At 44.2% G+C, this 18,966-nt stretch overlaps 2 protein-coding genes across 3 annotated transcripts; both read right to left on the bottom strand.

Moving 5' to 3' along the window:
• Positions 1–138: 138 nt before the first annotated feature.
• LOC128700362 (gamma-interferon-inducible lysosomal thiol reductase) lies at positions 139–8,849 on the bottom strand. Of its 2 annotated transcripts, none has more exons than XM_053793512.2 (5): positions 8,690–8,849; positions 4,193–4,336; positions 3,689–3,853; positions 2,692–2,838; positions 139–2,036 (listed from the first exon to the last, which is right to left on the bottom strand). In XM_053793512.2, the coding sequence occupies exons 1-5, from the start codon at positions 8,711–8,713 to the stop codon at positions 1,941–1,943; spliced, it is 576 nt and encodes a 191-aa protein (XP_053649487.1). In that variant the 5' UTR covers positions 8,714–8,849; the 3' UTR covers positions 139–1,940. The 2 variants fall into 2 exon arrangements, with proteins under 2 accessions (XP_053649487.1, XP_053649486.1); XM_053793511.2 differs by lacking the exon at positions 8,690–8,849 and adding an exon at positions 7,348–7,429.
• A 7,674-nt stretch (positions 8,850–16,523) lies between these two features.
• Positions 16,524–18,966, bottom strand: LOC128700360 (gamma-interferon-inducible lysosomal thiol reductase). The gene is made up of 3 exons (XM_070100097.1): positions 18,815–18,966; positions 17,867–18,025; positions 16,524–16,788 (listed from the first exon to the last, which is right to left on the bottom strand). Exons 1-3 carry the CDS (start codon positions 18,869–18,871, stop codon positions 16,585–16,587), a joined length of 420 nt encoding a protein of 139 aa, XP_069956198.1. The 5' UTR covers positions 18,872–18,966; the 3' UTR covers positions 16,524–16,584.

Raw genomic sequence — 18,966 nt, 5'->3', positions numbered from 1 at the left:
TATTACAAACTCTGAAAATGTTCGGTAAAACCTTAATTTTTTTTTTAAACAAAAAATATTTTGAGAAGTTTGTTCTATTACTCTCCGAAAATTTGAAAAATTTTCAGAGAACGAAAAATGGAAATTTCGACACAAATGTTCATACGGATTTTTATTTTACATGCATATTTATTACATTTTTCGGAATTTTTTCTCATATTACAAATATCAGATAGACGTTAAAATTCATAGTATATATATTTTTAATCGGCTTCTTTAAGCCTATTGGATGAGGTGCCTTGAAGGAGGATGCCATGCTGCTGGAGAAGGTCTCTTGATCCAGGAAATTAGAGCGTCTCTCCCCTTCCTATGATCAATATAATATGTATGGGTTGAGTGCTTCACTATATTGCTGCTGCTGCTACTACTACTACTGTTGCTACTACTACTACTGTTACTACTACTACTACTACTGTTGCTACTACTACTACTGTTACTACTACTACTACTACTACTACTGTTGCTACTACTACTACTACTGTTGCTACTACTACTACTACTGTTGCTACTACTACTACTGTTACTACTACTACTACTACTGTTGCTACTACTACTACTACTGTTGCTACTACTACTACTACTGTTGCTACTACTACTACTACTGTTGCTACTACTACTACTGTTGCTGCTACTACTACTACTGTTGCTACTACTACTACTGCTGCTACTACTACTACTGTTGCTACTACTACTACTACTGTTGCTACTACTACTACTACTGTTGCTACTACTACTACTACTGTTGCTACTACTACTACTGTTGCTGCTACTACTACTACTGTTGCTACTACTACTACTACTGTTGCTACTACTACTACTGTTGCTACTACTACTACTACTGTTGCTACTACTACTACTACTGTTGCTACTACTACTACTGTTGCTACTACTACTGTTGCTACTACTACTACTGTTGCTACTACTGCTGCTACTACTACTGCTGTTGCTACGACTACTACTACTGTTGCTACTACTATTACTACTACTACTACTGTTACTACTATTACTACTACTAGTAGTAGTAGTAATAGTAGCAGTAGTAGTGATAGTACTACTGCTACTATTATTACTACTGCTACTACTATTACTTCTACTACTGATACTGTTACTACTACCACTATTACTACTACTATTACGACTACTACTACTACTACTATTACTACAACTACTGCTGCTGCTACTACTACTACTATTATTGTTGCTACTACTGCTGTTATTACTACTAGTAGTATTATAATTTATTTGGAGAACGTTTTGCTCACTTTAGCTCTACTTCGAGCGAAATGCAGTGGTTGACGTGGCAAATGGTTGAGCCAAGTGTGGTAGAGTGTGTAGAGTATACTGGTATACCTTAGAGTATACTCGGTACGTGCTCTGGAGTTTACTCTGTATACTGTATCAGTGTACTGTCCTTACCTAGCATGTAGAACAAGTCTCCTATTCTGACGATGTTTCGCTCTGTATAGAGCCAAACACAAGTTTCATGACTTGATGAAGCTCTACACAGAGCGAAACTTTGTCTCCATAAAACCTCGTTTCGCACACTCGTGGCTTGACCCAAAGTCAATAGGCGTCAGTCATTGTGCTTAGTCAATAGGTGGTCATTCAATAAGGGAGGTCAGTCGGTAGGTGGTCAGTCAGTAAGGGAGGTCAGTCGGTAGGTGGTCAGTCAGTAAGGGAGGTCGGTCAGTAGGTGGTCAGTCAATAAGGGAGGTCGGTTAGTAGGCGGTCAGTCAATAAGGGAAGTCGGTCAGTAGGTGGTCAGTCAATAAGGGAGATCGGTTAGTAGGTGGTCAGTCAATGAGGTCGGTTAGTAGGTGGTCAGTCAATAAGGGAGGTCGGTCAGTAGGTGGTCAGTCAATAAGGAAGGTCGGTCAGTAGGTTGGGTTAGTCAATAGGCCTTAAAAACACATGGCAGGTGTTGCTCCCTCGTAGGTCGCGCAGACCACTGCGCGCAGGTTATACTGCGCTGCGCGAAGCTGGTGCCGTGTGAACACCTGCGGAGATCAACGAATTAAAATCGCTCTTGATCCCATGAAGTGGAATTCTCTTCCCTCTTCCCTCCCCCTCCCTTCCCAAGAGGAATCTGATTCCTCTCTCATACCCCCAAGCTTTTTATTTGCGTGACCCATACTGGTCTAGCGCTTCTCCAATCTTTTTTTTTTTGCTTGGTTTGTGCATTTATTTTGGGGGGAGGGGGGGAAATAAATTTAAGATATTAATTCTGATATTTTTTGGGTTATCCCATTCGGTATAATTTCGAAAGCTGTCTCTTGCTAATATTACCTGGTACCCCTCATATAAACTGAGAGGTGTGTATCTCTGTATATATATATATTTTTTCAACAAGTCGGCCGTCTCCCACCGAGGCAGGGTGACCCAAAAAAGAAAGAAAATCCCCAAAAAGAAAATACTTTCATCATCATTCAACACTTTCACCACACTCACACATTATCACTGCTTTTGCAGAGGTGCTCAGAATACAACAGCTTAGAAGCATATACGTATAAAGATACACAACATATCCCTCCAAACTGCCAATATCACAAACCCCTCCTTTAATGATAGTGGTAATAATAATAGTGGTGGTAATAATGATAGTGGTAGTGGTAGCAGTATGTTAGTGGTGGTGGTCGTGGTACTGACTATTACCTGATTGACGAGGATCCAGGGAACATAGTCTAGGGAAGGGCTGAGAGCAGCCTGGTGAAGGGACAGCTGGTGCTGCAAGGCAAGTCCTTCAGCGCCACCATAACATCTCTGTATTTCCTCAAACTCCACCCGCGTCTCATTGGCACACTGCAACCCAGCATTGATATTTCTGTTAGTATTTCCCAGGGATAATCACCCCCGCGGCCCGACCTCTGACAAGGCCTCCTAAATTAAAAAAAATACTCCCAGAGGTGTGTATCTCTATGTAAATCGATGTCGATAGGTTAATTTAATCCCTAATTATAGGGATTAAAGTATTCCTGACTGGTAATGAATAGGTATGCAGCTATAATGACCCTCGTGTAGTCTATAAGCTTTAAACTCCATTAACCATGACAAGAATTACTAGAAATACACACGTAAGTAAAGATAAGTGTAAGTGCTACATGGTGATGAGACAGAAAGGAAAGATCAGTTTATCAGCCAGGGCGAAATGTTCAACATGCTTCTGTTTCACTCATTTCACAAGACGATAGTACCTCCCTGGGTGGTGGTTGTCTTTCAACTTACTGACTTCTATTACTTTTATTATATATCCCCGTATCTATCACAAGGCGATAGTCAAATGATTATAGAGTTGCATATTGGGTATAGGGAGTGGGCCCAATTTTTGACTTCGTATATTTCGGCTTTACACTGACACCCTTATCAGTAAATGGTATATGACTGTTTAATTAACAGACTAATAAAAAATTAGCAACAGTAGCTCTTAGCCTAAATAAAAAGTGTGAAGAGAAAGGCCTTAGCTTCGTAACAAGTTATATAGCACATTTCGGTTTGTATTGAGCTTCACCAATTCATAACTTAATAAATCTCTACACAGAGTGAAACTTTGTCCCAATAACAGCTTGTGTCTACTTAATTAACTTGCGGCAGTACGACCTTTTATGCACACTGAACAGTGTCCAATAATTGGACAATTCTGATTGCAGCTTACCACAGGTCCGGCGTCGGTGCCAGTAAATCTCGACATCACACACTTTACAAAGTCCAGAAACTGACTCTCGTCTGCGATGTATTTTTTGGCACAAGTTAGCATGGTGTTAGCCCGGCACTCCCTGGAGCCATGCTGACACGTGAACCTGCTCCCACCATCGTATTCCTGAAGATGTTCAGAAACCACATGTTGGAAATAAAGGAAATGTAGATAATGCACACACACATACACTATACACAACAAGTGATCATCGCTTCTGTGATCCACTATAGACCCATCGGTTACCCCACTTAGACACAATCCATCATAGTGCCGGCACTATTGAACGACTTAACTGGGTTCGATACGACGTCAACCGTCAGTAACCCCTAATAAACCAGATGGAAAATGACTCATCTTGTAACGAAAACCCGTTTCAAGAAGAAATTTTCCCCCTGACGAATAAACCAAGAACCTTCGTTCACATACTCGATTCCCAGAACTCAGTGTAGTGAAGCCACCTACTACTGTCTTGCCGAAGGAATGAATGTCCAGTTGAATGATGTCCTTGAGGTCACGCCACACGGGATACAGCTGCTGAACGATGAATCTTTGGCTGTCTGGACACAGAGTCTCATAGTACACTGACACCTTCACCTTCGGCGCCTCCTGCAGGAGAGGAAGACTTGGCATTTACAGAAGGTTACGAGCAGACATTTTACATATAATTGCTTTATTACAGTACATGTTCTAACTCAATGATATTACTCTCCATATCTCATACACATAACTGTTACACTCTCTACCTCTTATACACATTACTCTTATACATTCTACCTCTCATACACATTACTCTTATACACTCTTCCTCTCATACACATTACTGTTATACACTCTACCTTTCATACAATTTACTATTATACTCTCCACCTCTCATACACATTACTGTTATACTTTTCACCTTTTATACACAATACGTTATACTAAGACTTTATACTCTCATATACGATCTTTTTCCTTGCTTATATTCCTCTGTATGCTGTCTTTATGTTCCCAAACCTCATCACATGCGGTTAGGTTAGGTTAGGTAAGGCGACCAGAGAACAAGACAGGTGTTGTGTTGTGTTGTGATCAAGACAGGTGTTTCCTGACGTGGGTCATATGCTCCAGCATAAGAACATGAGAAATGAGCACTGCAGCAGGCCTACTGGCCCATGCTAGACAGGTCCAAGTCATCTACTGGCCTAAGCTAGTCAGGTCCCGATCACATCCACTTAAGAAGGAAGAAGTACCGCACCAGACCCACTGGCCCAAGCTAGTCAGGTCTAACTTACACCCAGACATGAGAAATAAGGAAATGAACTATGTAATCTGGGAATGGGTTTCTCCCGGGGCTCATAATTAATAACTTGGCCACATGTAAAGGTGTGTAGCAAGCAGGTGTTTACCGTAGCTGCCACCAACACCTGTACACACACGTCTTGCCAGTGTCACTACACCTGGTCAAGCAGGTTACTTCCTGCTCACGTAATTTTGTACTGAAGGTTTAGTTAAATGAATTTAAGCTAAATTAGGTTATTGGAAAACAGAAAAAGGTTCATTTAACCACAAATTTGGTTAAATGTGGTTAACCACTAATTTATTTGTGGTTAAATGTTCATTTAACACAAATTTTAGTTTACCAAATAGGCAGGAATACTCTTAATTTTGTTTTAGTAGAGTGAAGAGTTCGTGATGCAGTGAACTGGAGCGGCCCTCCCTTTCCTCGGATCAAACTTGATTACTTCCCATTCCACTGGCGTGTGGCTTTTACAGGTTTAATGCTTCCCCAAGAGTGTGATAATAATAATTAAAACAATACAAATCATTAGTGTGTTTTATATAAACATTGCAAACACACTATATTTACCATGAGTGTTTAATTTTTCATATGGTTGCTTGGTTTACTGGGTTTAAAGCCTATCTACTACATTAGGGTCATTAAGGCTACGTGTCACCTGTACACGTGTAGAGGTGTTGTAGAGATCTGAGCAAAGCTCAGTGTTATCAAAGATTTGTTAAGTTAAACCATTAAGTGTTCTGATCTATTATTTTTACTATTCCTTGATTATGTGAGAAATCACGACAGCGCTTGGAATTTCAATATTTTTTTACACTGATTATTTTTCATATTGTGATATCACCTGTTTACTGTGATCTTATTTCATTACTCTGTATGTAAATACCGAATGCATATGTACCGAGAGTTACGTATATTTCGGTGTATATACACTAAGAGGTTTGTATCAGTGACAAAAGATGTGAACGAACCATCCTGTCTGGTGATGTAGGACAGCAAAACTATCTTTAGTGAGGAAATATGACAGGAACGCCATCCTGGGTGGTGGAGTATGACATGAAGGTTATACTGTATGATGTGTATGTTAAACATATGGTACTATCCGAAGCAGAAATTGTGTGAAACAGGTAGTATGAGATTAAAAGGTTGGGTCAGGAGCTGAGTTTTGACCCCTCAACCCCATACACCACGCAGCTACAAGTAGGCAAGTGCAAATATGTGGACAGACACACACACACAGTGAAGTATTGGAGGCAGAATTCATACATAGCCTTAAGAAGAGGTACGATAAGGCTCTTGAGGCAGGGAGAGAGTGGGCGTAGTAGCGATCAGCGAAAAGGATGGGACAAGAGCCAAGATTCGACCCCTGGAACCACAAATAGGTGAGTATACACACACACACTACTACTACAAACAACAGACCAAGTATGTATTGACAATTGTCTTTGACAACAGGTAACTAAGACACACACCACAAACAGGCCAGTGTCTATCGACATGTGCCTTTGACAACTGATAAATACACACACACACATTATCAATCACCACTCTCTTTCAACCCACTCTAGCTACTTCAGTGTCCATTTGAAAGCCAAAATGTCACAGAATTTCACTGTCCACTGACGTATAGTCGCTAACAACTAATTCAGACATAACTGTGTATAGAGATCTTCCACTCATAACTTTTACATGCATTAAAAACAGCCAACATGTACATGGGAATATACCCAACTCGGGGCCAGGAGCTGTGAATCGGCCCCTGCAACCACATATAGATGAGTGCATGGGAAAGACAAATAGTTGATCAAGGACTTAGAGGCACACACCGAGACTATCGGCTGAGAACTATCTATATCTTTCTAGATTTAGAACTGTCGTGGGTTCAGTTCCTTCGAGTTTTTCACAGTTTAATAATAGTACTACTACTACTACTACTACTACTACTAATAATAATAATAATAATAATAATAATAATAATAATAATGTCTAGAAGTACAACGTACAGACCTAGCTGACATCAGTGACGTACTACATATACAGCTTCTGGTTATGTAAAGCATTTAGTGCAATTTAGGTTAATTTTGTTCCCAGAATGCGACCCACACTAGTCAACTAACACCCAGGTACCTATTTACTGCTAGGTGAACAATATTTTAGCTAAAAACTGAAGAATGTCAGAAAATGTTTCAAACCGCTCTGAATCGTCGAATTAATCAACAAAATAACATTTTAGCAAATTTTTCTTATTTTTTTAATATTCATGCATTTTTAAAAAAAATCAAATGAAGAAAGTAAACACGCCCTAATGTTTCCACCATTTACTGGATTAAATAGGACTCACAGTGTTTGCAGTAGTGAGAGTGTACAGCTGATGCAGCAGCAACAGCAGTACTGAGACAGATACTCCTCCCATTCCTGTGTAGTTTATAATAGTTTAGTTCCTCCTGCCTTAAATATATATCGTATCCCCGTGACGTCACTACTGGAGGCACCATGGTATGGCTAACTATCATAAAATAAATACTCTGGGAAAACATATTTACAAATCGTAATGTAGGAAAAAAATATAGAACGAATGGAAAATAAAAGACGTATTTTCAAAAGAAATTAAAGAGTATGTAATACTTATATAGAATGTATATACAATTAGTTTATTTTAATATCTTCATTATGCACCCCATACCCATGCTGTGGGCGGTAGTCAAAAGATTACAGAGGTACATAATGGGTCCAGGGACTGGACCCCAAAGTTATGATAGCTGAACTTGTTACAAAGGTAATGAACTCCAGGTAGATCTGGTCACAATCATGGCAAGTTAGATGAGTATATACACTGAGACGTATCTTTCAGTGCACATATACATACAGGTGCATATTGCTCAGTGTATATACACTGAGTGTTTATTATATTTATTATTATATTATTATTATATTTATTATTATATTTCTTGAAGCATTCCTTGTTTGGTGGCAGCAGTAGTTTCATCATGTCCATTTAGAAGGGAAATTGTGCCATCGGGTGAATAGCCTTGTCGAGCCTTGACCAAGGACCATTAGGTTTTAAAGTTCTCTTTTCCTGATATAAACTTTCTCTCTCTCTCCCGTCTAGAGATGGTCCAGTATTCTATTTCCCCCATTCGCCGACAGACTTGCCTGTAGAGGTCCTGTTGTGGGTGTGGTGTGGGGTGTAGGAAAGCATTTTACAACCCTTCCAGGATTCTGCCTACCATTAGCGTCTTCACGGCAGCGATAGTGAATCTAAGGCTAACCTGAAGGCTTGGTTACGTGCTGCCAGTGAGGGATGTACATGATCTACACGATGTGGTTAGTTGGTTGTTAGCGTCACTCTAGAACAAGGGGATTTGTTAAATGATGACGTACTCTGAACGAATGATTGGCCAGTTTTTCTTTTCCCACACCAAGGTTGGATCAGATCAAGTTTTCATAGTCTCTGGATACTTTCAATTATGCACCCCAAGATAGATCTAAAGATGAATATTTACATTTTATCTCGTGGGGGGAGGGATTAAAATCTTTTTAGATGCATAATATAATCAAAGATTTGTTTAGTAGTTTCCTTCCTTCTATTTTTTTTTATTCACCCTCGGTTTTCGGTGAGCATAAAACTTATTTTTAGGCTCTGAACACTATTGTGCTCAAAAGATATATAAGTCTGAACCTACACTGTGTTTGACGATTCTTCTCATTCCGTTGGTATGTAAGCACAGTTGTCGTATCCAAGCTATTTGCGTGTATCTGGATCGTTTGGTAGATCCCTCGCTGCTGGATCGTCAAGTAGATCATTCGCTATTGGATCTCTGGTAGATCACTCGCTGTTAGATCGTCTGGTAGATTACTCACCACTGGATCGTCTGGTAGATCACTCGCCACTGGATCGTCTGCTAAATCAGTCGCCACTGGATCGTCTGGTAGATCACTTGCCACTGGATCGAGGGAAGAAAAACTGATTATATATTGCTGGGAAATGTAACCTTCCGTTGGCTGTCTCTGGCATAGTTATCTAGAAGTCAGTGGGCTGGTTGTGTTTACCAGATGCACACGTATAGATCTTACCAAGGTACCTTGTCGCACAGTGTTGCAACCAGTATTGTTGTGGTTGTTGTTGACTCCGTCTTACAGCTACATTGCTCATGCTCCTTGCGTCTCTGTGTCGTTGGCTTTGTTTTTGTATGGCCCTGTCTTTCTTCGTATGTGAAGAAACAAAACTCCTGACACTTGTTGACTGAATGTAACCCACTCAATTGGTTCTCTGAAGCAGTCACAGATGTGCTTTTGTTAAAATCTGTTTTCTCTATGACTAGTATGTGATCAGCTTTCGTATTTATATATGTGAAGCGCCGAGTCTTGATCCTCCGTCCACAAAGCGCGACCCTATCTTTGATCACTCAGGTTGTTGGTGATCAGTCCTATGACACGGGCTCTGAAGATGTCAACCCCTGGCTGGCAGTGTTGGACACTGTGATGTCAACGGATTAAATTAGACGGCTGGCAAGCTAATAGCTACGTGACTGTAACCCTTAACATCGGTGCTTACAGGCGTGGAGAAATGGTCAACAAATGATCAATGTGTTGAGCCAGCTCGGTAAACCACTGTACCTTGACCAGAAAAAGTGCCAACAACACCACCGTCTTCCAGGTCCTCAGCTATAGTGCCGGTATCACTGAACGGCTCATCTTATGACACAAACCCTTGTTAGATTTTTTTTCCGACGAATAAACTAACGACAAAAACACTGACTTTCTGGCTCCTCGTTTATTCTGGAAAGTATCATAATGTTGTAAAAAATATGACTTGGACTTGCCTAGCATGGGCCAGTAGGCCTGCTTTAGCGCTCCTACTTTCTTATAATTATCCGCCAAGCAGGAGTACATGAACTGTCATAACGTAAATAACATTGAAGTCACACTGTGACTTTTTTTTGGAGGAGGAGGGTTATATCAGGTCAAATCTACTTAATTTATCAGTAATACATCACAGGACACATACACCTAGATAGGTATTTCTTTCAGCGTATGTATGATGAGGGTTTAATTTAATCCCTATTTTAAATTAAAGTATCATGACTCATGAACAGAAATAACATGATTGCAAATATATAACAGATGGAGTTGAGATCGAACCCTTGGAAATAATTTTAGGAATCGTCTAGCATGGCATTCCTATACAGCCGGATTAAGATTTTGTAGACCCTTGTGCTCCAGGTGCTGTGAGGCCCCTGGGCTACAGGTACTGTGAGGCCCCTGGGCTACAGGTACTGTGAGGCCCCTGGGTTACAGGTACTGTGAGGACCCTGGGCTACAGGTACTGAGGACCCTGGGCTACAGGTGCTGTGAGGCCCCTGGGCTACAGGTACTGTGAGGCCCCTGGGTTACAGGTACTGTGAGGACCCTGGGCTACAGGTACTGTGAGGACCCTGGGCTACAGGTACTGTGAGGACCCTGGGCTACAGGTACTGTGAGGACCCTGGGCTACAGGTACTGCGAGGCCCCTGGGCTACAGATACTGTGAGGACCCTGGGCTACAGGTACTGCGAGGGCCCTGGGCTACAGGTACTGTGAGGACCCTGGGCTACAGGTACTGTGAGGCCCCTGGGCTACAGGTACTGTGAGGCCCCTGGGCTACAGGTACTGTGAGGCCCCTGGGCTACAGGTACTGTGAGGACCCTGGGCTACAGGTACTGTGAGGCCCCTGGGCTACAGGTGCTGTGAGGCCCCTGGGCTACAGGCACTGTGAGGCCCCTGGGCTACAGGTACTGTGAGGACCCTGGGCTACAGGTACTGTGAGGCCCCTGGGCTACAGGTACTGTGAGGACCCTGGGCTACAGGTACTGTGAGGACCCTGGGCTACAGGTACTGTGAGGACCCTGGGCTACAGGTACTGTGAGGCCCCTGGGCTACAGGTGCTGTGAGGCCCCTGGGCTACAGGCACTGTGAGGCCCCTGGGCTACAGGTACTGTGAGGACCCTGGGCTACAGGTACTGTGAGGACCCTGGGCTACAGGTACTGTGAGGACCCTGGGCTACAGGTACTGCGAGGCCCCTGGGCTACAGATACTGTGAGGACCCTGGGCTACAGGTACTGCGAGGGCCCTGGGCTACAGGTACTGTGAGGACCCTGGGCTACAGGTACTGTGAGGCCCCTGGGCTACAGGCACTGTGAGACCCCTGGGCTACAGATACTGCAAGGGCCCTGGGCTACAGGTACTGTGAGGACCCTGGGCTACAGGTACTGCGAGGCCCCTGGGCTACAGGTACTGTGAGGACCCTGGGCTACAGGTACTGCGAGGCCCCTGGGCTACAGGTACTGTGAGGACCCTGGGCTACAGGTACTGCGAGGGCCCTGGGCTACAGGTACTGTGAGGACCCTGACGTTCAGGTACTGTGAGGACCCTGGGCTACTGGTAAAGTGAGGACCCTGGGTTACAGGTACTGTGGGGCCCCTGGGCTACAGATACTGTGAGGACCCTGGGCTACTGGTACTGTGAGGACAATGGGCTACAGGTACTGTGAGGACCCTGGGTTACAGGTACTGTGGGGCCCCTGGGCTACAGATACTGTGAGGACCCTGGGCTACAGATACTGTGAGGACCCTGGGCTACAGATACTGTGAGGGCCCTGGGCTACAGATACTGTGAGGACCCTGAGCTACAGATACTGTGAGGACCCTGGGCTACAGATACTGTGAGGACCCTGGGTTACAGATACTGTGAGGACCCTGAGCTACAGATACTGTGAGGACTCTGGGCTACAGATACTGTGAGGACCCTGGGCTACAGATACTGTGAGGACCCTGAGCTACAGATACTGTGAGGACCCTGGGCTACAGATATACTGTACAGATACTGTGATGACCCTGGGCTACAGATACTGTGAGGACCCTGGGCTACAGATACTGTGAGGACCCTGGGCTACAGATACTGTGAGGACCCTGGGCTACAGATACTGTGAGGACCCTGGGCTACATATACTGTGAGGACCCTGGGCTACATATACTGTGAGGACCCTGGGCTACAGGTACTGTGAGAACCCTGGGTTACAGGTACTGTGGGGCCCCTGGGTTACAGATACTGTGAGGACCCTGGGCTACAGATACTGTGAGGACCCTTGGCTACAGATACTGTGAGGACCCTGGCCTACAGATACTGTGAGGACCCTGGGCTACAGATACTGTGAGGACCCTGGGCTACATATACTGTGAGGACCCTGGGCTACAGATACTGTGAGGACCCTGGGTTACAGGTATTGTGAGGACCCTGGGTTACAGGTACTGTGGGGCCCCTGGGTTACAGATACTGTGAGGACCCTGGGCTATAGATACTGTGAGGACCCTTGGCTACAGATACTGTGAGGACCCTTGGCTACAGATACTGTGAGGACCCTGAGCTACAGATACTGTGAGGACCCTGAGCTACAGATACTGTGAGAACCCTGGGATACAGATACTGTGAGGACCCTGGGTACAGATACTGTGAGAACCCTGGGCTACAGATACTGTGAGGACCCTGAGCTACAGATACTGTGAGGACCCTGAGCTACAGATACTGTGAGGACCCTGGGCTACAGATACTGTGATGACCCTGAGCTACAGATACTGTGAGGACCCTGGGCTACAGGTACTGTGAGGACCCTGGGCTACAGATACTGTGAGGACCCTGGGTTACAGGTACTGTGGGGCCCCTGGGCTACAGATACTGTGAGGACACTGGGCTACAGATACTGTGATGACCCTGGGCTACAGATACTGTGAGGACCCTGGGCTACAGATACTGTGAGGACCCTGGGCTACAGATACTGTGAGGACCCTTGGCTACAGATACTGTGAGGACCCTGGGCTACATATACTGTGAGGACCCTGGGCTACAGGTACTGTGAGGACCCTGGGTTACAGGTACTGTGGGGCCCCTGGGTTACAGATACTGTGAGGACCATGGGCTACAGATACTGTGAGGACCCTTGGCTACAGATACTGTGAGGACCCTGGCCTACAGATACTGTGAGGACCCTGGGCTACAGATACTGTGAGGACCCTGGGCTACATATACTGTTAGGACCCTGGGCTACAGATACTGTGAGGATCCTGGGTTACATGTACTGTGAGGACCCTGGGTTACAGGTACTGTGGGGCCTCTGGGTTACAGATACTGTGAGGACCCTGGGCTACAGATACTGTGAGGACCCTTGGCTACAGATACTGTGAGGACCCTGTGCTACAGATACTGTGAGGACCCTGAGCTACAGATACTGTGAGGACCCTGAGCTACAGATACTGTGAGAACCCTGGGATACAGATACTGTGAGGACCCTGGGTACAGATACTGTGAGAACCCTGGGCTACAGATACTGAGAGGACCCTGAGCTACAGATACTGTGAGGACCCTGAGCCACAGATACTGTGAGGACCCTGGGCTACAGATACTGTGATGACCCTGAGCTACAGATACTGTGAGGACCCTGGGCTACAGGTACTGTGAGGACCCTGGGCTACAGATAATGTGAGGACCCTGAGCTACAGATACTGTGAGGAACCTGGGCTACAGGTACTGTGAGGACCCTGAGCTACAGGTACTGTGAGGACCCTGGGCTACAGATACTGTGAGGACCCTGAGCTACAGATACTGTGAGGACCCTGGGCTACAGATACTGTGAGGACCCTGGACTACAGATACTGTGAGGACCCTGGAGGTCCTCCAGCTGGGGAAGGCCCCTGGAGGTCCTCCAGCTGGGGAAGGCCCCTGGAGGTCCTCCAGCTGGGGAAGGCCCCTGGAGGTCCTCCAGCTGGGGAAGGCCCCTGGAGGTCCTCCAGCTGGGGAAGGCCCCTGGAGGCCCTCCAGCTGGGGAAGGTCCCTGGAGGCCCTCCAGCTGGGAAAGGTCCCTGGAGGCCCTCCAGCTGGGGAAGGCCCCTGGAGGCCTTCCAGCTGGGGAAGGTCCCTGGAGGCCCTCCAGCTGGGGAAGGTCCCTGGAGGCCCTCCAGCTGGGGAAGGTCCCTGGAGGCCCTCCAGCTGGAGAAAGCTCCTGGAGTCCCTCCAGCTGGGGAAGGCCCCTGGAGGTCCTCCAGCTGGGGAAGGCCCCTGGAGGCCCTCCAGCTGGGGAAGGTCCCTGGAGGCCCTCCAGCTGGGGAAGGCCCCTGGAGACCCTCCAGCTGGGGAAGGCCCCTGGAGGCCCTCCAGCTGGGGAAGGTCCCTGGAGGTCCTCCAGCTGGGGAAGGTCCCTGGAGGCCCTCCAGCTGGGGAAGGTCCCTGGAGGCCCTCCAAATGGGGAAGGTCCCTGGAGGCCCTCCAGCTGGGGAAGGTCCCTGGAGGCCCTCCAGCTGGGGAAAGCTCCTGGAGGCCCTCCAGCTGGGGAAGGTCCCTGGAGGTCCTCCAGCTGGGGAAGGTCCTTGGAGGTCCTCCAGCTGGGGAAGGCCCCTGGAGGCCCTCCAGTTGGGAAAGGCCCCAGGGCTGCAGCCCTTAAAGCCTATGCTTTAATATACTGAAATTTTGTATGTAATCTGGCCTCCGTGTTGTGTGACATCTGGTTGACTGGGTAATCAAGAGAAGCCAACAAGTTGGAAATATAGACACTAGTGGTAGAGAATCCTTTTACTGCAGCTGTGCTTGATAATGTCCAGCCTTGGGCGAAACGTTGTATTAAAAGAATTCCCTACTACCAATGTCTTTCTTTCCATTAGACTGAGCGATTCCAAGTCTGTCTGTCTCCATACTGACACGTGCACTGGTATCCGTGCCATATATGATAAGGAAATGCCGGTGAAATATAACAGATTTATTAAATATCTCACAGATTATGTTCTCAAGTAGTGATTGCTCTGAAAAATATACAGCTATCAGTGAATTTCTGACTGGGTTTTGATGACTGGTTTTGCTGATTCTGATGGCCCAGTCAGTGGTCAAATATTCGACTCGTTTGATAAAAGAGAACAATAACAACACGGTGATGTTCTAGGATATACACTAAGCTTTTCTATAAAGCTTCCCTATAATACGATTTCTGTTTTGATGTTTTTTTCAATCGCATTTACAAAAAAAAAAAAGCCCTATACAGAGGAAATGTAAGAGCTTCGTGGACCTAATTTTTTTTAAGGTTCATGTCGAGATTTATTTTCTTGGCACTTATTCAACTTCTCAAACATTTGCTAATTGTACTGCAAGTGTTTCAGCGTTTGCGAGCTAAATTCTAAGTATTTAAGACACTTAGTATATGGTCAAGGTGACCTGACTGGTATTTGTACATTGTTACAAGCTTGTAGAATTACCTTAACCTGGGTAATGCTGCACTCCCAGTAGAGCTTTCTCAAGCTATATCTGAGACTCGTGTTGAAGGGAGAGAGAGAGAGAGAGAGAGAGAGAGAGAGAGAGAGAGAGAGAGAGAGAGAGAGAGAGACAGACAGACAGACAGACAGACAGACAGACAGACAGAGACAGAGACAGAGAGACAGAGACAGACAAACTACCCAAAAATAAAATTAAGTGAACATATGAATATATTGGCAAATGCACATAGACATATTTGTCGTTATTTTTCTAACCTAGAAATATATTTAATGTTTTCTGGTCATCGCGCGATCTACTAGAAATGGGTCCGCGATCTACTGGTAGAACGTGATCTACTAGTAGATCACCACCGACGTTTCGGTCGAGCCTCTTCTAGGAGCTACATGCTGCTGGCAGGTCCCCAGTGTAGGCCTCGCACACCACCTTCTGCAGGTCCTCTTGCGCCTCTATTGTACTACTATCTCCACTACACCTCATACAAAACTATCATCACTACACACCATGCAAAAGCCAAGTGACTTATTGCCATTGCGGTCCTTGTTACCGTGTGAGAACAAGAGCTGCACATTTTCTTCTTTATCATATTCCACCACACGGGATGAGTTTTGTATACATCAGGTACTGGAATGTGTCAGCCTGAGCTGGAAGACTTCAGTGGGGAGCTGAGGATACCATCAAGCATCGCACTGATGAGTTAAGCAGCTACGGTAGCCTCGGAGGCTTCATACATCCAGAACGGTGACGAAGGATAAGAATGTGGAGCTGTGTTGTGCGAATACAACACAAGATGTAGAGCAAGAATTTACTGGGAAAAATTTTCGCTGTGTACAAATTTATCGAGTCATAACTTACGTCTTGACCACTTTGGCTAAACGCTATTTCTTCATCTCCTGTTCCAATGTTATTTTTTTTATCTATAGTAGTTTACCGAGCAAGTAATTATTATTTCATTATATGAACCATATATTTTAAGTTCGTATTCTCAACTACTCTGGCTCGAAGGGAGTCATTTAGATTACGTGTCATCTGTGCACCAGTTAACGGTACTGTAACCCATAAAATAAGCATAAAATTAAACCCTGAGCGTATATACGCTCATAATCTCTAGGTGTATGTAGCAGTGCCTTTTTTTGTAAACCGTTATGGATCCAGTGTGGTGGAGCATAACAGGAAAAGTACACTGTCTAATGGATATCTCATGTAAACATAATTACCTTTCACTTCAACCTCGTTAAAAGTCACACAGATCAGGGTAGCCACACAATGTGGTTCACCTAATTATTGTTATTAAAAAAGAGCAATTTCTAACCATAAGCTTACCAGTTCTCCAGCGCTAGCACCTTCGAACTCAGACATAATACAGTTGAGGAAAGTCATGAAGAATTCATCTTCCTCGATATATTCCCTGGCACAAGCCATCATAATGTTACCCTCACACTCGTCTGGTCCATGTTGACATTCAAAGACGTAGCCATCATCCACTTCAGTGTCCTGAAGTGTAATAGATATCAAGTTCTCGCTGACAAGTGATACTGCAAAAATATTGATTTTTTTTTAAAGATAAAAGTGCACAAAACAGAAAAATAAAAACCTACTAACTAGCAAACAATCTAATGATTTTCGACCTGCAAATTCCCATATTTCAAATATAAAATATTATGACAAAGTTACAGAAATTGTTCAAGAAAGAACTGAATGGGCAGATTATATGTATTTGGATTAAAAAAATAAGCAAATGTTTTCCGTGAAACATTGACTTTGAAACTTCAAAGGCTAACAGTTACAGTGAATGAGAAACATTTTAAGTTGAAAATGCGATGTGGTATGAGAAAAATGTCTTCAGGGGTAAATGTCACAAGTGGGGTGCCTAAAGGATGTGCACTTGGCCTGATAATGCCTTTACGTACATAACTTACCGAAATAAACAGAAAACTATATGAATATGGGAGAAAGCAAAATCAGACCACCTGAAGATTTCAGATCGTATGACCAATTCTTCATTAAAAAAATGTCTCACTGGAAGATCAAAATCAATGCAGTTGTGAGTCTCGTCTGCTACGCTACAAAATAATTTTCAAACATACACATGGATAAAGGCTAAACAAAAAAGCTATTCGCAACACATTAGCTAAGAGATGTCCACATCTATAAAAAAAAGTGGGTAAAACAGTTAAAAAAATGGCTTCCAGAGCTAAAACAGAAGATATGATATATGGCTTCCAGGCTGACAATGCTAAAGATACCCGTGTCGGCCTCATTGGGGTAGAGACATGATAACCACTCATAAGGTCATTAAAACAGATATGAAATAATAAATCAAGAATTTCTAGTACCTGCAGCAGGTTTAATAAGAGACCATAATTCCAAACTAAAAAAAAAAATTAACAGAAGGAATATCAGACAATGTTCCATCGCAAACAGTGGTTGACCGATGGAATGAATTAAAAAACGAAGCAAAAGGTTGCTGCAACTATGGGAAAATATAAAAAAATGCATATAATGGAAAAATTACGAGCATAGCTGGTCATGTACCTACAAACTAATAACTACTGGGTAATAACACACTTACATTTGCCTTTCCATAAGCATTAATATCAATTTCCATGATATCCATAAGGTTGAGCCACACAGGGTAGAGCTGATTGGTGATGAACCGTTGACTGTCTGGACACAGAGTCTCGTAGTACACAGACACCTTGACAGGGGCACCTGGTTCACCAGTCACCTCCTGCAAAATGCACCAAAATTCGTTGTTTCAGACATATTAGAGTATAACTTGAAGGTTTGAGATAGGCACCCCACCGTAACACCTGGTGTAGCTGGCTGTCAGACTCATGAATCTCGTCAGGGAACACTCGGGTTTAATAGCAGAAATAGGATTGTGCCTCCTTGGTCTCGCACAGCATAATATACAGTTTTTGTTAAATTTAAATTATTTACGAAATAGTAATTCAATAATAGAGCCCCAGGGAGGTGTCCTTAGTCCTACTTTATTAAGCATTATAATTGAAGCTTTACTGATCAGGATAATAACCTGTGCTAATACTATATTATTTAGAATAGGGAGTAAAACCTAGCTGGGATAAGCTAGCGAAATTTTAACCGCTGAATGAGTTATCATTTAAGAAAGACTCATTTTAGGAGACACTTTGCTGACGAGCGAAACATTACCACCATCACTGTATTAACCTCGGAGTCCAAGTTAGCAGTGCTTATATTATGATTTACACCAGTGTTCTTAACCATGTACTAGATTCGCGTCTAAACCAATATTTTTTTCCACTTAGAAAACTTAAATACGTGGAGGAGCTGTCTGTAATAAGACACAGCTTCGTGATGGGCCTTTTTTCGACTACGCAACCAAAAATATGTGTTGATGAAACAGAGAAGGAACTAGAAAGGTTCTTTCAGGGCACGACGGATTAGTCGGCTTGTGGTGGGTATGTAGATCTGCGAGCCACATGTAGCAGTAGACTGATTGATCGGGTAGAGGGTATGAAGGATGGGAGGTACTTACCGCCAGGCAGGGAGAGGCTGTGAGGCCTAGTAGCAGCAGTGTAATGTGAATAATCATGACGATGGTGATGTTAGTGACTGCAGCTACAGCTCCTCCCCTCCCTTATATTGTTTCACGGAGCACGAACACGAACACACACACACACACACACA

This window comes from Cherax quadricarinatus, chromosome 71 (assembly GCF_038502225.1).
Source record: "Cherax quadricarinatus isolate ZL_2023a chromosome 71, ASM3850222v1, whole genome shotgun sequence".
Taxonomy (NCBI): Eukaryota; Metazoa; Arthropoda; class Malacostraca; order Decapoda; family Parastacidae; genus Cherax; species Cherax quadricarinatus.
The sequence above is the reverse complement of the archived record's forward strand: the minus strand, read 5'-3'. Positions and strand labels throughout refer to the sequence as shown.

Coding starts and splice junctions, on each gene's coding strand:
- LOC128700362 (XM_053793511.2), bottom strand. CDS start 7,419: ATGGGAGGAGTATCTGTCTCAGTACTGCTGTTGCTGCTGCATCAGCTG. Junction 4,337..7,347: donor CTCTCACTACTGCAAACACT/GTGAGTCCTATT, acceptor CCTCTCCTGCAG/GAGGCGCCGAAGGTGAAGGT. Junction 2,839..3,688: donor GCACCGACGCCGGACCTGTG/GTAAGCTGCAAT, acceptor GCTGGGTTGCAG/TGTGCCAATGAGACGCGGGT.
- LOC128700360 (XM_070100097.1), bottom strand. CDS start 18,871: ATGATTATTCACATTACACTGCTGCTACTAGGCCTCACAGCCTCTCCC. Junction 18,026..18,814: donor CAGCCTCTCCCTGCCTGGCG/GTAAGTACCTCC, acceptor TGCATTTTGCAG/GAGGTGACTGGTGAACCAGG. Junction 16,789..17,866: donor ATGCTTATGGAAAGGCAAAT/GTAAGTGTGTTA, acceptor ATTACACTTCAG/GACACTGAAGTGGATGATGG.